Genomic DNA, 20,222 nt, shown 5'->3' with positions numbered 1-20,222 from the left:
AGGAAAGAGTGCGTTTAGACTACATCTTGTCTCGGGCTGGGATATGGATTTCCAATTTGGAGACTCGGGTCGCCATGACTTTCAGTATCTCCCGTGCCCTGTTTGCTTGTTTCCAGAGTTCCTTCATCTCTACCTCTCCCCTTCCTCTATCCTGGCCATCCTCTCTGAGAATGAAACCCAGCCACTGTGTTCCTTTTCATCTTTGTCTACGGGTGGGTGTGCTTCCTTTCTAATTTCTCTTGGAATCTTGATCAGAAGGAGCCTGAGTCAGGTAGTGAAGACATGTTATACATCCCCAAGCTGGCGGGATGACGATGAGGCTGACTTCCCCTGTGCAGTCGCATACTCTGCCTTTGGGGAGAAAAGCAGGCGACGTTTGGCAGTGCTGTGAAGGCGGGCTTTACTTTCGTATTTCTTTGCGATAAGTCTGCTTTTTTCTTTCACTTTTTTCCTTTTTTTTTTTTTCAGTATAATATAATGTTTTGAAGGCTACAATATCTCTCTCAGAGAAACTCGCTAAATTTCAGGACTCTGTCAGAGAGCAGAATTGGTTTTCCTTCTTAGAATTTGTTTCTTCCAAGACTGTCCAGACGCCGGGCTGTCTTATTTGGCAGCTTAGACGGATGGACTTGGTACCAGCTGCCTTTCAGCATAATACGGCTCTGGTGACTGGAGGAGCAAAGCGGAAGCAGGCTTCTGCAAAAGCACAGTGCGTTTGGTTGGATGCTCTTGGCTCCACTCACTTCTCAGGGAACCGTCACCTGTGAAGTCCTTTGCTCCACTCTTGGGTACTGTAGGAAGTGCTTAGAGATTCCTAACAAGGGTCATGCTTCCTCAATATATTTAGGGCAATCATGCACATACTTTTAGAAAATACCTTGGGAGTGGGCTTGCTTTGAATTCATGTGAATGAGATAATTAGTTTAAAGACAGAAATATATACTGTTTTAATTTTTCTGGCTTGACTAAGGATTGCTTTGGGAGTTTGTGTGTAGCATGTTATAAAACCAGCTCCTTTTAATTATATTTATTTACTTAATGACTCACACAGAGAGTAGGTAAGTGGCATTTTGAGATAGCCTGCGGAGCTGCCCCAAAGTCTCACGCTTGTTCTGTGTCTTATAATTCATATCAGAATTTCGTATCTTGTCTTACCTTATGTTTGCAGGGAGCCCATCCATGTTTTACACACCTAGTAGGAAACCATATCGGGTTTCAATTTTAGAACGCTAGGCTAGTGCTCCACTCACTGGGCTACATCCCTAGCCTGGGTTCTCAATTCTAGATCTTCTGGAATTGTGGCTTACGCTCTTTCCCACTGCACTGGGTAAAGTCATACAGTAGAGTCACAGCAGCCATACTGGGATCCTTGCTCTGACACTCAGCGGATGTGTGACTTTGGCAAAGTCACCTTGTCTCTCTCTCAGCTGCAGTAAAAGGAGTCTCCATGGGTTTCTGCAACAGTAAGAGCAATGAACTGGGCTCTGCTTCGGAATCTGGGATGCCAAGAGCTGAGGCTTCTGTGGTGTAGGAAGCCCATGCCTGCAGAAGTGAAGAGGGAGGCCTGAGGAGGCTAGAGCCATTCAGGTAGTGGGTTTATTTGACAGCTACTTTGAATAGAATCCAGACAGAATATCACCTGGCAGGAAGTCCCCCAGTCCTCTCCTTTCCCCTAATCTGCCCTTTCTTCCCTCCCATACTTTCTAGTATTTAATTTTCTTATTGTATTGATTTTCTTTCTCTTCCCCTCAGAGGGACAGATCCTGTTTATGTGGCAGTTAGACAGAAGGGGGTCCTTTCACTCCGCAGGTCACACCAGGAGCCTTTAATTATGCAAATGTAGGATCCCTTGGAGAAGGGGAGCATGTGGGGTGTGGAAGAACAGGATTAATTTGCCAAGGGAACCTGGGGCATTCTGGGAGTCGAGGAATGGCAGCTCAATTTATCTTCCCAAGGTTTGAAGCTGGGCTGGACATTAGAGTCTCCCAGGGGCCTGGGTCTGGGCTCAGAGCCTAGGAAATATGGTGAGGTGGTTGTACTGGGGAGGGGAAGTGTTCAGGCTTTTGACCTGATGAAATACAGTCCTGGCCCTCTTAACACTCTGTGCTTTGGCAACAGTGACTGGCCTAGCGGCATGCTCAGCCAGTGTCCTGACATCTTGACTGCTGTGAACTGCTGTCTGCTTCAGGCAGGAGCCAGAGGAAGCACCGGTTAGAATGAACAGTCGGCTAGATTCTATTTTGGGGAACACGGTTGCGAGTGGGTAAAACAACTTCAGAAAGGGGTTGATTGTGTTTTCTGCTATGAGAAGGTAGGAAGGTTTCAGTAATTAGTATGTTACATACTTTATGCGATCAGATTTGTAGCTCAAGATGCTTAGGCGCCTTATATCACTCCCTCACGGAGAATATTCTATCTTCGCATTCCCAAGAGTCTTCTTTCAATGTAGCCAGCTTAGTTCTGAAAATCAGAAACATTTGTGCTCCCTCTCCCAGGTCACCAGAGTTCAATACAAGCTTCAAGGTTCTTTTAAAACGGGCAACAAATACAGCTTCTATTTTCAGTTTGCCTCAACAGTCGCGCGTCTCTCTAGCCCTCACGCCTACAGAAGAGCTTTGTACACACATACATTCTGCAGTGGGACTCTTGAAGGCTGGGTCTTTGGTGCTTAGAATGAATGAACTATGGAAAACTACCAATGTCCTTTAATGTGTGTGTGTGTGTGTGTGTGTGTATGTGTGTGTGTGTGTGTGTGTATGAGCGTGTGTGTGCTGGTGCCAAAAATCAAACGTAAGGCCTTATACTTACCTAGCAGGTGTCCTCTCACAGGTGGTGGCCTTCAGATCATGCTTTATGACAGGGGTGATGCCGGATTCCCTTCTCTAAGTTGTCTGTGGAACTGCTTTCTACAGAGTGGAGCATGTGTTATTCTGCCAACTTGGGCGGAGTGGGGCTGTCTTAAAAACACAAATGCTTCGTGGAGCAATGGAGGCTTACCCCTTTAATTCCATAATTTGGGAGGCAGAAGGAGGAGGGCCTCTGGCCTCTGAGTTTGAGGTCAGTCTGGTCTACAGATCTACAGAGTTCCAGGACAGCCAGGGCTACAAAGAGAAACCCTGTCTTGAAAAACAAAACAAAGCAAAGATGAGTACAAATGTTTAAATCTACCCCCTCATCCATTTGAGTTCATAATTTTTGTCTGACAGAGGAGTGATGGAGGTTAGTAGAAACTGTTATCTTTTTCTCTTTATCTGTGTCTCCTTGCTTGTGAGGGGCGTTGAGGAAGAGAGGAAGGGAGGGAGGGGGAGAAGGTGGGGCGGAGGGGAGGGAGGGGGGGGGGGGGGGGGGGAGGGGGGGGGGGGGGGGGGGGGGGGGGGGGGGGGGGGGGGGGGGGAGGGAGGGGGAGGGAGGGAGAGAGAGAGAGAGAGAGAGAGAGAGAGAGAGAGAGAGAGAAAGAATGAATATTAATTAGTGGCTCTCGGTCTTCTTAAAACTGCTGGCCCCAGAGAAGAGTCATGCCTCTTGTGGAAAATAACCATGACAGATTTGACTAAAAGAGAGAGCAGCTATTAGCTGGATGACACCAGCCACTTAACCAGCCAGCAATGCAAGAACAAGGTGCAGGTGGTTGGGAGAGGTAGGGGAGAGGCCTGGTAGAGCTAGGGACTTCAGTTACTTCCCAACTACACTGACTTCTCAGGATCCAAGTGCATGTTAGGGCCTCACTGCCAACTCTGCCCTTCCACTCTTGCTTAGAGGATATCTGACCTTTTAAAAATTCAACTGTGAGAGAGAAGGCAATGGTGCAGAAACTTAACTGCCTGCCTGGACTCAATCGTTCCAAAATAACTGGGTTTGGGTTAGCTCCTTGGATGGCAAAGGTTCAGCTAAACTTTGTGTGCATGTGCGTGTGTGTGTGTGTGTGTGTGTGTGTGTGAGAGAGAGAGAGAGAGAGAGAGAGAGAGAGAGAGAGAGAGAGAGGCTGACTGAGGTACTCTAAGAAGGAGTGGTAGTGAGAAAGAGGTAAAGGGCAATTTCTGGGATATTCTTCCAAGTTCTCCTCCCTGAAGGAGAGACTAGAATAGTGGTATGGGCTGATTGTACGTTCTCCTCCCCAAATCCAAACGCTTAAATCCTAAATCCTAGGATGATGATGTCAGAGGTGGGAGAGGTGGGGCGTTGAGAGGTGATTAAGTCATGATAATAGAGTACTTGTGATCTGAATTAGTGCCCTTGTGAAGAGGCCTGAAGGAGCCTGTTCACTCTTCTATGTGAGCACAGGAGAAGTCTGTCCATGGACCAGCACCTGGGTCCTTAGCAGACCCTAAGTGTGCAGGGACTTCTCAACCTTTAGGACTGTGAGAAATAATTGTGTGTTTGTGTGTGTGTGTGTGTGTGTGTATAAGCCACCTAGTAAGTGGCATTTTGTTACGGCAGCCTTAGCAGATGAAGACCAATAATGTATCCTCAGGAAGAAGGGGAAATATATTTCTTTTCCTTGCTCACAACGTCTATGTTTATTTCTCCTTGTAAAACTGCTCGGTGAATGCAATCTGGTTGCAGTATGTGGCCTTCATTGGCAGAGCTTTATTAAGTATACAGAGCCTGACTCCTGTGCCTCTCCTCTATATATCCCAAAGCTTGTATGTACCTGGAGCCTTCCCTTGGTTTTATGAAAAATTGGGTACTAAATAATAAACAAAAAAAATTATTTATTTTTGGGGAAGTTTATCTCCTTCCCTCTTCCTCACTCTTTCCTCCCTCCCTCCCCTTCCCTCTCTGTGCATGTGTGTGCATGTATGTGTGTGTCTGGGTGCCTGGAGAGGTCTGAAAGGTGTCAGACCCCCTAGAGCTCGAGCTACAGGTAGCCGTGGATCACCTGACATGGGTGCTGGGAACTGATCTCTGATCCCCTTGGAGAGTAGCAAGTGCTCTTAACCCCTGAGCCATCTTCCAAGACCTTGAATCCCCCACCTCCTCAGTACTAAATCTTTAAGGACCCAATTAAAGAAAAAAAATATACTTGTTGTCATTGTTGAATACATACTGTATTTAACTTTTTTTTAATCCCAGAGAAGTGAAATGCAACATCCATTTGAGTTTATGTAACATCCAAAGACTGACAACTCAGAATTTCCTAATTAAAGTCATTTTTAAGGCACTCTGCAGAGCCAGCTTTCATCTCTTCCTTTGTGGCGTTATTCTTCAAACTGTAGCAGAATACCTGGCTTCTCTGTCTTCAGCGACACACATACATGCTCATGCTCTTAGCCTCCACTTCTGTCCTCGACGACACCAAAAAACAACACAATTTTAAGGAAGAAAATCCATTTCGGGGGAAACAAGGCGAGAGCAAAGAGGACATGTACACGCACATTGGCTGATAGGCCAGTAGCAGAAAAGAGAAGGAGCAGGAAGGAAATGGAACAGGGCGGGGTAGACCAGATGGTTGGTGGCCAGTGAAAAAACAGGCTGCATTTCCCAATGAGGTTTAAACTAATTTAGCTGGTTCCTTTTTACATTTTTTTTTTTATTTTAAAGATGGGTCCAACGCAAGGGAGGTATTCCAAAATTATGGGATGTGGATGTAGGTAAGTGTGCTTGCTCATGCTCATGTACTTATGAGCCGACTTTAAAGATAGGTACTGGGAAGGGGAGGCTCTAAAATGCCCTCCTGAGATAAAAATAATCTCTCTTACTGGCCCACTTCTGCACCTGGAATTCCCAGCATTCAAGCTATTCCTTCAGATTAAGGCATCGTCTATAGCCCCAATGAAAAGGTAAATGTCACCTAAGAAGTGTAACACTCAACTCTTTAGCACCCACCGACTGAACCGTTTTCTATCAGAGAGCAGGACCCTGAGAGATGGGACTTGGCGCAGGACAGTCTGATTAACAGGGCAAGACGGCACGGCGCTATGAATGCAGGAGAAATCTACTTGCTCTGGGAAGCTGCTAAGGAGGCGGGGTACGAAAACAGACTCTGTCTATGCTGGGGCACTCTCTTGTGCATACAGCATACACACTCTCTAACACACCCAACAGTTCTTAGACATTACAGCATTCTGCAGGGAGCACTACTATGGCGTTCACTTGGGCCCTCGAGGAAAAGGTGCTCAGGGAATCCGCCGAGTGCAAGACAGCACAAGTTCTTGATTGTTTTCAGGTAAAGTTCTATACTGTAAAGTGGAAGTTCAGCATCTTCAAAGGTCCACGTCGTTTATATGAAGGCGGTACACATCACACACACACACACACACACACACACACACATGCACACACACGCAGACGCACACATGTGCGCGTGCACGCACACACCCCTTCACTTAAATATTCATTGTTTGAGAACTTGTCAACCTGAGAGGTGAGAAGTCTCTAGTCATCTATGATTTGAAGGCTGGAGCAGGTGGGTTGCTGTCAGGTTATTGGGTAAGGGACTGTTGGGGGACAATACTTTCCTGTTACGGATGGCCCTTTCCTGTCACCAGTGGGCCCTCGGGTAATTCAGGTTGCTTTGCAGAAACAGCCAACCTTTGGGTTATAAAGACGGGAATAAGCTTTTGCCTCAAAATTGGGACAGAGAGGCAGGGAAACCCATGGAACCTTCAGGCTCTTGGAGGGAGGCATGTGTGGTGGTGGTGGGGGAGGGGGATGTGCAGATGGAAGGTGAACTTGGGCAGGGGACGAGCATTTGCTTCTAGAGGGCAAATGCAAGCATCAGCCTCAAGTGTGACTCTGAGGACCAGTCAACCTTTGGGTCTGCTCAGGTTGATGGTGCCGGTGGGGAGAAGGTGTAACGAGGAAAAAGAACTGGAGCAATGGGGACTCTAGAGAAAGCTTGTGAACTAAAGGAGGAAGGGGTCTCGGAGGTGGACGGGGATATAGAAGGGTGTTTTTCCCTATCAGCCGCACTGACGAGTTAGAATCATCTGGGTTCCTCAAAAGACCTCGGCTGCTCAGCCCTTTAGAGCCTCTACGACGGATAACTGAGATGGGAACCAGGTGTGTGGGTTTGAGCTCCTGACCTAGCGCTAACGCGCATCTGGTGTCAAGCATTCTGCACCAGCGTGGAAGGAGAGATCCAGTGTTAACAGTCAGGCTGGAGCCTGCTGCTCAGTCTTGCACGGGTTTGTGAAGGAGAGGGAGGGAAAAGAGTTGCAAAAGCAGGAACGGGGTTGGAAGACGCTGACTTTCCGTCTGGTTAGCTGGACCTGTGCTGATTCGTGGGGCTGGATTGCTTGCTACTAGCTGGTAGTTTCTGATCCCATTTCGGGTTGAAAAGCTGGCTGGGGTGGAAGTATTTGGGACTAGGGAGGAGAATTTTCCTTTTTTTTTTTGTGGCTTCAAAGAGGAATCATTTACTGTGCTCTGTAGGGGTCGACAAGACAGATCTGGGGCTGATGTTTGAGAGAGGGAAGTAGATTTCCTGATGTCTAATAAATATAGATCCCATAAATAAATAAATAAATTGGGAAGTATACCAATAAATAAAACAATCAAGAAAACAACATAGACCACTTTTTCCCTGTTGGGGGAAATTCTGCTCTCACTCCACTGATCCTGGTGACGTGAGGGCTGCTCTTGGACATCCGAAGGCACCAAGCCTGTCCATGGTAGGGCAAACAGTTGCCTTCCAAAGACTGTAGAGAAACCTCAGAGGATGATTGACATTGGCTATCCACATAGAGAAGAGTGAGGAGAAGGGGAGATAGATATTCTCCCTGTTTCCCACCCAAAAGTATGGGGTGAGGAGGCAGGCTTGGGAGCCAGGGCTGGGCCGTGTGGGGTCTCTTCAGTCCAGGATGGCCAGCCTTGTCCTTGGGAGGCTTCACGTGGAAGGAGGGGATGAGCAGGAGGTGCGGGCAAACTCGAGTTTTCCATACACAAAAGCTGCAGCAGGCACAACTTCCATTTCAACAAAGCTTCCCATGAGCCAACCAGCTGGCCTGGCTGGACACACGCGGTGGGGAGAGGAGGTACTGGTCACAGGATGGGAGGGTGGTGAGGAGACAGGCAAGATGGCACTCTTTTTAAATAGGAAATCAGCTGTCCAGGGCGTCAGCTTCTAGCGCCACCAGCCATTGCTTGTATCCTCCTCCTCAGTGTCTTGCCGTGTGGTTCTGTGTGCTGGGCTTGCCTTGTCCTACTAGGAGACCTGTATGTGGACAAGGAAACACGCAAACAGTGCACATTAAGACAGTGGCCAAGGAAACAGCATTCCTTAAAAGCAGACATTCATAATTCAAACTTTGTAAGTAGATTTTCAAAGGGATAATAGCTTGAATTTTGTGCAAAGTTCTGAGCATCTTCATGTACACATCTCTATAAAGAAGGTCTGTAACTTTCATCTATTCTTAAAAGATTAAAAGCTAAAGCAGTGTGAAGGGATCTCAAGTCACTTGTGTGTTTAGTCCATTGGGAAAGCACAAAAAAACTACAGAAATGGGTGGAAATTCCAGCAGTGCCCCTTAGAATTCCGGGTGCAGGAACCGGACTGACTGGAGACCTGGGTGTAACCAGGATTTCTGTCATTGATTCAGGACAATTGCCAAAGTCTTTGTCTTCACTATGTGTCTATATCATGCTATTTGAAGCTGTCAATCAAAGTTCTTTAGGAAGAAAATATACACCAGCTGTTTTTTTTTTTTTTTTGTGGGCACGTGTATCTACCACTTTATGTAACAGCTGAAGTCCTAAAAAAGTGGGTGGACCCAATTTTAAAAAAATAAAACAAAAAGCATTTTTGAATGCACAAAGGGAGCTGTTCTTAGGTAAAGTAGATGTTGTGAATCCTTTTCTTTCTTTCCTGAAATTTTTGTTTGGTGTGTGTGTATATATATATACATATATATGTCACATATATGTCAGAGTGCACGTTTGTGTGTGTGTACACCTGTGTATGTATATTGTATGTGTGTGGGTGTATGTGTGTGCACCTAAGGGTAGAGGTTACAGGTCTATTTTGGGTGTCTTTCTCAGGAGTTCTACACCTTGTTTTTTGAGACAGGATCTCTCTCTCTCTCTCTCTCTCTCGCTCGCTCTCTCTCAGCCTGGAGCTCACTAGTGGAGCTAAACAGGCTAGTCAGCAAGCTAGCCAGTGATTGTCCCCTCTGCCACTCCACTCCAACATTGCATTTAGATACATGCTGCCAAGTCTGGGTTTTAGTGGGTGTTTGGGATCTGACCTCAAGTCCTCGTGCCTGAGCATCAAGCACTTCACCCAGGGAGCCACCTCCCCAGTCACTTGTCTAGATTCTGTGTGCGCTGGACTTGCTCACAGGATCGCTAGGGTGCAAATGTTTTTATAATTCCACATTTAAATAATGTCATTGCCTCTTCTGATTATATATATTATATGCCTTCAGTTTAGGAAGTTATGTAGTCAGTTAAATAAACTTGTCTTGACACTCTGAAATTAGAAGATAAACCCATTTCATAAACAAACAGGGACTTGGTCTAAGATATGTTTTAGAAAGCAGCCCTCTCTGTACCCTGTTCACCAGAATAGCAGCCATGCCTTTTGGCATCTGTAAATGCCAGTTCCCATTTCTGCAGGAATGTGATTAGTCAGAATGGGTCAGAGGTGCTGAGTGTGCCAGACTCTGCCAGCCCTTGGTACCTGACCTGGCAAAGAAGAACAAACATGGTGAAGTGGGGAGGAGGTTGGGTACAAGGTAAGCAGATGTGAGCAGAGGCCTAAGCCGAACTCACAGTCTACTTGGTGATCACAAAGCACACCACACAGATGCTCATGAACGAAAGTCACGTCACCAAGGAGACTGCCTCACTAATCATGCTCTTTATGATTTATTATTGATATTAATCCATATATCATTAGTCTATTAATTCTATCATATATTATATAAAAGCAATGTAAAAACAGCATAATTTTTGTATAGAAAATATTGTAAGTGTGTAGTGTACTTTTGTCTACTAGTTTTCCTAAGGCAAGACACAAGCAACCCAGTTAAGTTTGCTCTGTTAAGTGTGCTTTCATAAACACTTGTGGGGTGCACATGGCACTGACAAGGGGCCTCCTTCTTGTGCCACAGATAAATACGTCAAGGTCAGCATGACATCAATACGAAATCAGGGCCCAGGAGCCCAGTTCCCTGGTCTCCTGTACCAATGAATAATATATTTGGGATATAGAGAGCTGGGTGGAAATAATCTACTAAAGGCAAAAAGACAAGATCATTTTTTTCCTGTAACAAGCTCATAATTAAACTGACTGTAAAGCTGTTTATTCTTATATACAAAATGTCCTGTTTCTCTTTTCATGGATTACTCAAAGAAGGAATACTTTGATTTTATTAGTGGCTCTTGGGACTAGAAGTTTTTTTTTTTTTTTTTTTTTTTTTGCCATTTAAGAAGATCCATGGGAGTTTTTATTTTCTCGAGACAGGGTCTCTCTTTGTAGCCCTGGTGCTCCTGGAATTCACCTTGTAGACCTGGCTGGCCTCGAACCAAAGAGATCCACCTGCCTCTGCCTCCCAAGTGCTGGGATTAAAGGTGTGTACCACCACTGCCCAGCAAGATCCATGGAATTCTTTAGGTGAGATAGTCCTTAGTTTTCTGGTGTGTGTGTGTGTGTACATGCGTATGTGCAAGCAGACGGAGATAGGGGTGGCAGCGTCTCTACCTCCATTCTTCTGATATGCATGTGCACAGTCTTTTCTCTCTGATTAATTAGAAGTAATAGCCTTCCTTAGCGTCTGGTATGTGAGAGAGTAAAGTGGGAAATAATTTAATTGGCTGTCTTGCTTTCAAAGCCCAGTTTAACGAAATAGTTCTCAGCCTGAAGTGCATGCATTATCCTTCCTGTTATTTTTACAATTAGCGTGTCATTGCATCACGTTTGGGTGGAATATTCTAATGGGTTCCTAGGGTGGGGGCACAGCAGATGGAGAGATAACCCGAGGGCTGGGGTGTGTACTGTGCTTTCATTAGGACAGTGTGCCTGGGAAGTCTTGTCCTGTCACTTAGGCATGAGAGAGGGGTCATACCAGTCTCTAAAAATGGCAGGCTGTTTGATGCACCCATTGGGTAGAGAGATGATTCTGAGACACTTTGCAAGTTCCTGGGCTACCTCCCAATGCATGACCCAGTGGCACAAGGAGTGCCTCCTACAGTGTCCTATGAGCACTGTCCCACTGAGGGCAAGGATTCTGTTTTGCCGAGTATGTAGGACATACTTGTAGAAAGGCGTGCTGGAAGCATGAGCATTTGGAGGATCCCATGATACCTTCCCTGCTTTACTCTTCTGTGTGGACAGCAGAGAGTTAGAGGTAGATGTGAAGCGGGGCCGAGAGTAAGGAGCAAGCCAGGCACCAAAGGCAAACACCAAGAAGGCTTGCTCTTGCAGGGGCATGCAAGCACATGGGCCTGAGTGTGAGTGCCTTTTTAAATTCTACGTGTCCTAGAACCTTGCTTGCCTCACCTTCACCCTAGGTCTGGCAACTAACAAAACATCCTGTCCTCCTTTTTATCTCCTCCTTGCTCCAGTAATGCTGGGCCTCAGCCAGCCCTCAGCCAGCCCCAGATTCAATGATGATTTAAATGTCTCACAGCACTATCTGTATCCCTTACAATCCTGCTTGTGTCTTGGCTCTGTGTCACCGTACGGTTGTGACATATGTATCTTCCCTACCCCCTGGTATTTCTGAACCAGCCCTCAGCTGTTTTAAGGATCAACCCAATTTTTCTGGGTAAGCTGAAGACAAACAGGGGCCTAGAGGTAAAAGAGGCTCGATGCTTGGCCATGTGTCCCACTGCCTAGAGGCCTGGATCCGTATTTGTCTTGGAAAGAGGAGCTGGTTCTTTTAGGGAGCATCCTTTGGCCCAGCTGGGAGAAAGGAATAATTGAGGCATGGAATAGGGACTGGGACAGGCTTAAAGACAACTGTGCAGCTGGGCCAAAAGAGACCATAGAGAAAGGGGTCACAATAGGCAGATGTAGAGAGAAGACAGAACCAGCCATACCTCCACCATGTGAGATAGCCTGGGATATGTTGTGTATGTACAGGGTGAGGGGAAGTACTTTCTCATTTTATCTCCTTCAAGATGGCAGGTCTGTAAAACCACCTGCAAACTTCAAGGACTTAGCCAAAACTGTAGGGACAGACAGGCCAGTAGAGACCCAAGAAAAGATTTAAACATATGTGTGTGTGTATTCAATATATATATATTGAATACACACACACACACCCCTCTGTGCTATGTGACCACAAATGAGGAAAATACAGCTGTTCTGGGATGACTTTTGTGGTCATTTCAACCCAGCCAGTTGTGCTGGGATTTTCCATCTGGCCCTGTCCTGACACTTAGCCACTTGTTTCCTCCTAAAGGAGGAGTTTTAGCTACCTACAGGACCATGTGGCCTTCTCCTGCTTTTCTTTTCTGCCCCTGCCTGGGGATAGGCCTCTTTTAGCCAGGTGGCCAAGGCTGGGGAGAGCTGAGAGATCCCCAACCTTCCCAGAGACCAGGCTTTGCTCCGCAGGGACTGAATGAGGTTTTGGGTTTCCAAGCTGATGGATCCTGAAGGTCAGCTCACCAGCTGCAGCCCATGTGTTACTGATCCAACAAACAATGTCTTACATCAGACAATGCCTCGCTGAGACACTGGAGTGTTTCAGAGATCACGCCACTGTCTACTGAGGCTAGCCATGGGCTTTGTTATAGGAGAGCATATGCCTGACTCGGGGATCAATGATACCATGTTTCCCCATAGGAATTCCTATAGAAGTGCTTGGGAATGGTCAGATAACCTTGGCAACTCTCTGGGAAGCTTTCTATAGGCAGATGTCCTACCAGAAAAATGGGGACCAGATGTACTCCAGATCTCAAAAGAAATTAATGGCAATAAGACTCTGGGGTAAAAATATCTGTGTGCTTGCTCACTGAGCTTGTTCACTCGGCTCCTGTTCTATCTAAGGATCATTTAGGCTTAATTATAGAGTTCAGGCATTCATTGGGTTTTTGATTAATTTTCTTTTCAGCCTGGAAAGTGTGTGAGTGTGGTAGGTCTTTGTCCGTGCGTGTGTGCACGTGTATATGTGTGCGTTTATATCTTTCTTTGCAACTCAGTTGGGAGCTGGCTCTAGCTGGTTTAATTGCGCCCTCGGTTCTTAACAAGAACGCTCAATGTGCCAAGAAGGCCTTGGAAAGCCATTGTTTTCACTGCCTCCGCCCCATGGGCTGCTCCTGCGCAGGCATTGAGGGACCGCGGGTGGCAGGGCAGTGCTCAGCTGGGACCTCAGCTGTAGGATGCATGCTTCCTGTCTGTCTTTGTACTTGTGTTTAAGGGATTCGGAGACCAGTAGGCTTTTCCTACTCCATTAATTACAAGTGACAGCCACCTCCCCCACACCACAGTCCCTGACAGGCGTTTTTTCTGGGCCAACCTCCCTGGGGATTACAAGGCTCTTTGAGGAAGCAAACAGCTTTCATTCTCTCATTTTTAATGACTCCACTTGGTGGGTAGGGGAGGACTACATGGCCGTGCAGATGACAGTGACCTGCCTTCTCCTTTTCTTTCTTCTCCTTTGTGCTAAGGGCTAAACTAAGGGACAGCACCATATAGAGGGAGAAAATGGGGGTTTGAACCAAAAGGCTCAGTTTGAATCCTGGCTTTTGGCATTTTTTCCTGTTTGTGTGCCTGCGGATACATCATTTACCCTCTTTGGTCTCAACTTGCTATTTGTAAGAAGAGGACAATAACACCACCACCACCACCACCGAATCACACTTCTTACGATGACTGTGGATGAGAAAACGCGTGTGGAAGCCTTTTGCAAAATCTTTTATAAATCATTGCTATTTTATTTTACTATGCAGAGTTGTTTCTTAGACCATGACTTTGGCCTTTGAGGTATTCATTGCGGGGCGGGGGGGGGGGGGGGGGGGGATCCAAAATGATTCATTGACTGGAAGGCAGACAGGGGACCAGCCTCCAGCCTCCTGCCGATGTGGTATGCAATCAGCAGAGAACAGATTAAAGGTTCACTATCAAAACAACTGTCACAGATAGAAAGTAATCTGGAATGTTCCTTTTTTGACATTATAACGGAAAGGATTCTGGACCCAATTGTTTTTAATTTCTCGGCTTATTGATTTGTGGGTGAATGATTCTGGAACAATGGCAGCGTTTCTGGCTGGAATCGAGGAAAGACCCCAGGTCCCAGGCAATGTGTCTGTATTGTAAGCTGTGGTCTGGGAGACTCAGGCCTGTGCTGATGAGCTTTGTGATCCTGAATAGTTGACCTAATTTAAATGGGCCTCAATTTCCTTGGAGATCATAGACTAGAGGATCTCAAGGGTGACCTCATTTAAGGATTTAAGACCTGATGAAATGTTCTTACGAATACAGGAGGTTTTAAACTGTTGTGTCACTAAGAAACTATGACCCAAATATAAAGTCCAAATATAGTTTAGAGACCACCCAACTCACACCAAAGGCTCAGAGCGAGTCGGTTTGAAACTGATGTCGTCTGGCATCAGACCCCCGTTCTCAAGAGACGTGCAGCCTGATGAGAAAATGCAGGTGACCCCCCCCCCCGCCCCCGCAGAGATCTCAAGGTTAACTCTCTCCTGTAAGAGAGCCTTTGTTTGGCAATATCCTGACTAAGCTAAAAGTCAATGATCCACAGACAAAGGGAAAGGGGGTCATCTCCTTGTAAAACAATGGTAACTTTAACATAATTGGCTATTGGGTAATTGAGTGTTCTACCAGGTTGACTTCAGGACTGAGAGAAAGAGTTTAGAGAAGTAACAAATGACAGCGGTAAAGCATATTTGCATAGTGATTTTACCTTTTATAAGCCCTTTCTCACATATTTCTTCTCAATTGTTATTACATCATTCCCCAGGAAACCACCTGGGGGTAGTTTATTTTAAAAATCTGAAGTGATTCTTTTTAAGTAGGAATAAGCTTAGGTAAGCATGCTGCACCTTGCTTTATAAGTATAGACAGGTCTTTGAAAAGCTATATTTTATGGAAATATAATTGTGTGACTCATATCTTAATGTGCTAGGGACATTTAAAGACTGAAGCCTTGCATAGGATTTTTAATATAAACTCTTTCTTATTCATCTGTTGTTACAATTTTAGATGTGGAAAAAAAAAATCAGGTTTTCTTAAAGTGGGGCTATGTGACTTGGATTCCAAGATCAGCATCCACTGCCCCAAATCTCATAAAAGTGGCATCTAATTCAATGAGGGAGAGATTGGTGCTTCTGATGTCAGCATGGAAAATAAGCAGCTTTAGTCTTCAGCTTGTAGCTCTCTGAGGTCAGCTCTGCCATGAAGAAGGAGGGGAGCATGGGAAAGGACAGAGAAAATAACAAAAATAACAGCTGAATTATTTCTAAATAGAAGAGTCTTTGCAACTCACAGATGGGCATTAATGTGTTGTTATAAATGACTTGCCATCAATTACTAGTCTATGAGAGAGGAGCTGATGGCTGGGGTGTGAAGTTAGTGCTATGTAATTTTGAGTCGCATCCTCTGGGACTAGAGCATAACAGCAATTAAACTACAGTGCATTTTAAACAAAAGCAATGGACAAGCCTTTCCAGTTCACATTCTCTGTCCCCAAACTCTGGCAGGCTTGGGGGTCAATGACAGGATCGGTATAATGGCTCCAGACTTGGAATCTCACACTTCTGAAATTAAGCTTGAAGAATTTACTTATTCAATGTACAACATTGTGAGAGCTCTGTAGTTTGTTCTCCCGGGGAGTTTTGGAACAAAGAGGGCTCCATCTCACAACCTGCACTACTGAGAATAACAAGGAAAGCTCTTTTCTGGGAGGGGGTGATTTAGGCTGAAAGGGTTGGAAATCTTTCCACTGTAAATACTGGAAACTCATTAGAAAGTTTTACACAGCTGGATTAAGGACATCTGGCTTCCCACCTTTATTGGCTGGATCTCAGTGTTACAAGTTTGCTTAAAGAAAATGCCCAGATTTTCACTAAAGAAGTAAGAAACACTTCCTCCCTACAGCTGGACAAGCAGTTAAAGTTGAATTTTTGTTAACTATAGTTGAAGTTAACCTATGTGGACTTATGGTGTACATACTATGTGTGTTTAAAGGCCATAGATGAACATTCAGGCACTACTGGCAAGACTCGTTGTTATGATCTCTGAATACTGGTGTGTGAGAACACATGTGCGTGCACAGACGTGTACACTTCCTGTGTCCAAACAAGTCAGAGATTAAAACTTGAAAGTATCGGTCTCATTTGTGGAGATGTTCCCGAAACCCTGCAATGACAGGAGGCTGTACATCTTTGTAAACCAAGGGCTGGTGAGGAATCTGTAGTTGTAAACAAAGTCACAGACTGAGTCACTAAAAAACCCAGGAGGGACCCAGTGCCACAGTTACTGCAGAAAACAGGAACTACATAGCCAATACTGTGACGAACACTTAGAACGAACCATCTCTTTGGAATGAGAGTGTATGGAAGCAGCCAGTCTCCACTGGGGCTGCGGACATCAGCACTTTGGACAGCTCCTAGGGCAGCTCTGGGACAGAGTGTTTATGTGTTCCCCTCATTCCAGAGAACGTGCTGACGATCTGATCATCAACTAATATTTGCTATTAATCTGTAGCAACAACTTCTTCTCTCTCCCCATCACCCAGTATCCTTCACCCAACTCCCCAACACCCTCCAGTCACACACGGGGGACTGTCTTACGAACACCTGGTGTGGATGTTTCCACGCGCGCTTCTAATTGGTTGGGAAGCAGCATCCGCCACAGGCACTGTTTAGTTTCATTTACCTCTCCTGCATCTCACAGGAAAGAAATGGTCAATAGTTCAAATAAAAGAATCATCCCGGTCAGCTGCAAAATATGGCTACTTGCATGGTAATCACAGCAAGTCTGTCAAATCAGTGATTTCTTTATTCCTAAGAGGAAGGGGCTTTTCTTAAGGGTTATGGTTCTACCACCCGAGGAGCAGCTGGACTCTTCACAAGCAGCTGCAGAGGCTGGCAAACCAAGAGGTCTGCTTTGGCTCAGAAACTCAGTTTGGCTCCTGCCACCCCTGGCAACACACAGCTGGGCAGTCCGCTTCTACTTAGGAGGTATCACCACCAGGGGCGGCCCCCGCTTGGGCCTCCACATGAGGACCTGGGCATCATTGGCATTGGGCTTCACGAGTGCGTTAGGGGGGATGGGTTCCATCCGGCTTAGAACCCGGGGCTGCTCCTGCTGAGTCCTGCCCACTAGCCGGGCCCGTTGCCCCAACAGCTGAAGAGGGTCCACTTCAATGTCCACTCTCATCCTCCACTTGATGGTCTGCAGAATGATCTTCTCCTTGGTGGTGGTGTTCATGGCTACCAGCCAGGTGGTAAAACTTTGGTCCCTCTTGATCCTGGTGAGAAGTGGCACGTTGCTGTCACTCACTGGCACTGCCCATGTCACGCTGGGGTAAAAGTTATCATTCATGCTGACGGAGAACCTGGAGATCTTGTTGGTGGGGCCAACCAGGGTCACAGTCTCTGTGGTGTTCCCGTACCAGGGGTAGCTCACCCCGTCTGAATCACTGATGGCTTTCACTCTTCCTTCCCTCAGGTCAGGCAGCTCCCAGCTTGACCTGGCAAAGCAGAAGGGACACACAAGAAGAAGACGAATGAATTTTTTTTTAAAGTTGGACAGGTGCCCACCACTTTACTAACACAGTCAAATTGGGCAAAATGGGAAATTGGGAGGGGGAATTCAGGCCATAAAGTTCTACGCAGAGCTGTATCAGAATTAAATGAGAGAAAAAAAAACAATCAAATTGAAATTAAAAATAAAACGCAGTTCCAAAGTAAGTTAAATAAAAGCCTAGGTGACCCAATGGAAAAGCCCAAAGGAACAGCAATGAGACCACCAATAGTTATCTGCTCACTGGGATGACTGTGATGAGAGGTGGAGAACTCACCCATGACAGGATGCACCTCCATGGGGAGAATGTGTTTGACACCCAGAACAGGTGATACAAAATTTAACTTGAAAGGATGTAACAGAAGGAGAAGAAAGGAGGGGTAAAAGAGGTGAGGGTCAATATTATATTAATTTCTCAGAAAAGCCACAGTGGTAGAATATCTATTCAACAGAGCATCTTTAAATTCTACCATGAAACCAAACCAGCACTCAGAAAACAGGTCAAAGAAAAGCCGTGATGGAGCACTGGCTACTTTTCCCCTAAAGCACACATGCTTTGTGGGAACCACTATGGCTGGCATGCGTGCTCCCTCACATGCTGCTCTCCCCTGGCCTTAGTGTCCTGCCTGGAATCTTCATCGCCATGATTGTGATCTTGGCATTCTGAGTACCTGTCTACTCTTCCCGTCCATTTCCCATCCTCGCACAGAATGACAGAGGAGCACATGTGGCCATTCGCAGGCCACGTATCTCCTCCCAGGGTATGTTGCATATAACAATGATAATCATAATGGCATCCCAACCATGGTGTTATGTACTCTGTTATCACAGTTTATGTTCAAAAGATTCCACACTGTAACTGGATTTTCTTTTCTTTCTGTCTTCTTTTTTTTTTTTTTTTCCAAGAGAGGGTAGAGGCTTAAAAGCATTGGTATATATCGTGTCCTATAGATTCTACAGACTCTAAGAGGTTAGATTGTTTTACTCTGGAGTCTGTGATTTTGATCATTGTATCATACTGCTTCCAAGTACCCATGGTAAAGGGAACCTATGCTGTACAATGATCTAACTAACAGCCCCTAGCACAGTCATGGGGAATTTGACTGGACCCTAATAGTGACATTCTACGTATTTCCACCCCCGGAACCAGGAACGACAGCAATGCTTGGTAATAATGCCTATAAGTCAATAATTAAAGAATGGTGAGTTTTCCATTTATTAGCTAAGAGGTGATGGCCTTGTTCAATATAAAGTTCTTCCCCTCCAGAGATGACAGAAGATCTGGCAGGGCTTACCCAAATGGTAGAAAAGGGAGTTGCTTGCTCAAGCTGACACTGATGATGTCTCAGCATCCCCTACTAGGGAACATGGAAACACTGCTGCTTCTGGCTACCCCCACGGTACTTTCTATGCCAGTCACCCCAGCATAAGTGAAGGGAAGGCTGGACCGCCTGGGGAGGAGGTGAGCCCGCAGCTGCAAGAGGTTTTTCTCTTGTCTTCATGCCCTCGATGACTGTTGAGAATAATTGTAGTGTATTATGGTTGGCAGAAGCTAAGTGACAGAAGCTGATCTGATGCAGAGTCGAAGAGAGCTCATCTTACTGCGCATGCTGGTGTGCTGTGCCAGGCGGAGCCCCCAGTCTTCTCCTTCCCTCCCTCTGTCCCTCCCTCCTTCCCCCTTCTCTCCCTTTCTCCTCCTTCCCTCCCTCCCTCCGTCCCTCCCTCCCTCCCTTCTTGAGACAGGGTCTCCCCATATAGCCCTAGCTATCTCTGAACTTGCTATGTAGACCAGGTTGGCTTTGAACTCAGAGATCTGTGTACTTCTGCCTCCTGAGATTAAGAGTGTTCACCACCATGCCTGGCATCACTTCTAATATATATACCTCTCCTGGCTCTCTGTGAAATTCATGGCCTCTTTTTAAAACCAACTTTTGTCACACACATATATATTCCTAAATACAGTGGCATATATGTATATATATATATTCACATTTTACTGTACAGAAATGAGTGTGTTGTTTGCATGTAATATAATTATGCATGAGTTAGCATGGCAGAGAACCAACTGGCTAATCTGCTTGCTGGGTTCATGTAATGACAACATTGGAGTCATTGTGCCCCAACTAAGGGGCCAAGACAATGTCATCACTGGATATTATTTCCAAACCTCAGTTTTTATTTTTCTTAGTAGTCATTGTGACACCTTCTGAGTGGCTGGGGGACAGGCATTCCCAGCAGTGCCAGACCAGGCTTGCTCCCTGCCCCTCTCACAGCCAACTGTGCTGTGTCCAGTCTGGAGAACTCTGTTTCCAGTGGATGTGTTTCTTATTCCACTACAGTGCTGACCTTTTCGGGACTGTGTACCCTGATGGTCAATCCAATTCCTTTGTCTATAACTGAGCTACAATTTATATTTTGCCTTTATCTCCCTGCCCAGAGGCAAGGGCAGAGACCTGAGACCACACTCTCGAGGACAGCCTAGTTGGAAGATAATAAAACTTAGTTTGGTTCCAGGTTTTCTCACAAATGGAGATGGTGTAATGAGGAGCACAAGTGTGCCTGTCTCAGA

At 45.9% G+C, this 20,222-nt stretch overlaps 1 protein-coding gene across 3 annotated transcripts in view; it reads right to left on the bottom strand.

The window, feature by feature from the left end:
* Positions 1 to 5,074: 5,074 nt before the first annotated feature.
* Fam78b (family with sequence similarity 78 member B) overlaps positions 5,075 to 20,222 on the bottom strand; it is a 92,848-nt gene continuing 77,700 nt past the window's right edge. The window contains exons 2-3 of one of the 3 annotated variants that reach the window (XR_007594635.1): positions 16,705 to 17,600; positions 5,075 to 8,155 (exon numbers count right to left, since the gene is read on the bottom strand). Coding sequence is in view for 2 of the 3 variants with exons in the window: in XM_050158334.1 (XP_050014291.1) it covers positions 17,078 to 17,600 (523 nt within the window). In the remaining variant the exon portion in view is untranslated. Of the gene's footprint in view, positions 8,156 to 8,177; positions 17,601 to 20,222 lie in introns of those variants that run through there. The other 2 variants (XM_050158334.1, XM_050158333.1) reach the window with 2 other exon arrangements.

This window comes from Alexandromys fortis, unplaced genomic scaffold (assembly GCF_014885135.2).
Source record: "Alexandromys fortis isolate MF-2015 unplaced genomic scaffold, M_Fortis_MF-2015_v1.1 scaffold_97, whole genome shotgun sequence".
Classification (NCBI taxonomy): Eukaryota; Metazoa; Chordata; class Mammalia; order Rodentia; family Cricetidae; genus Alexandromys; species Alexandromys fortis.
Note: the sequence above shows the minus strand (reverse complement) of the source record. Positions and strands in the feature narration are given on the sequence as shown.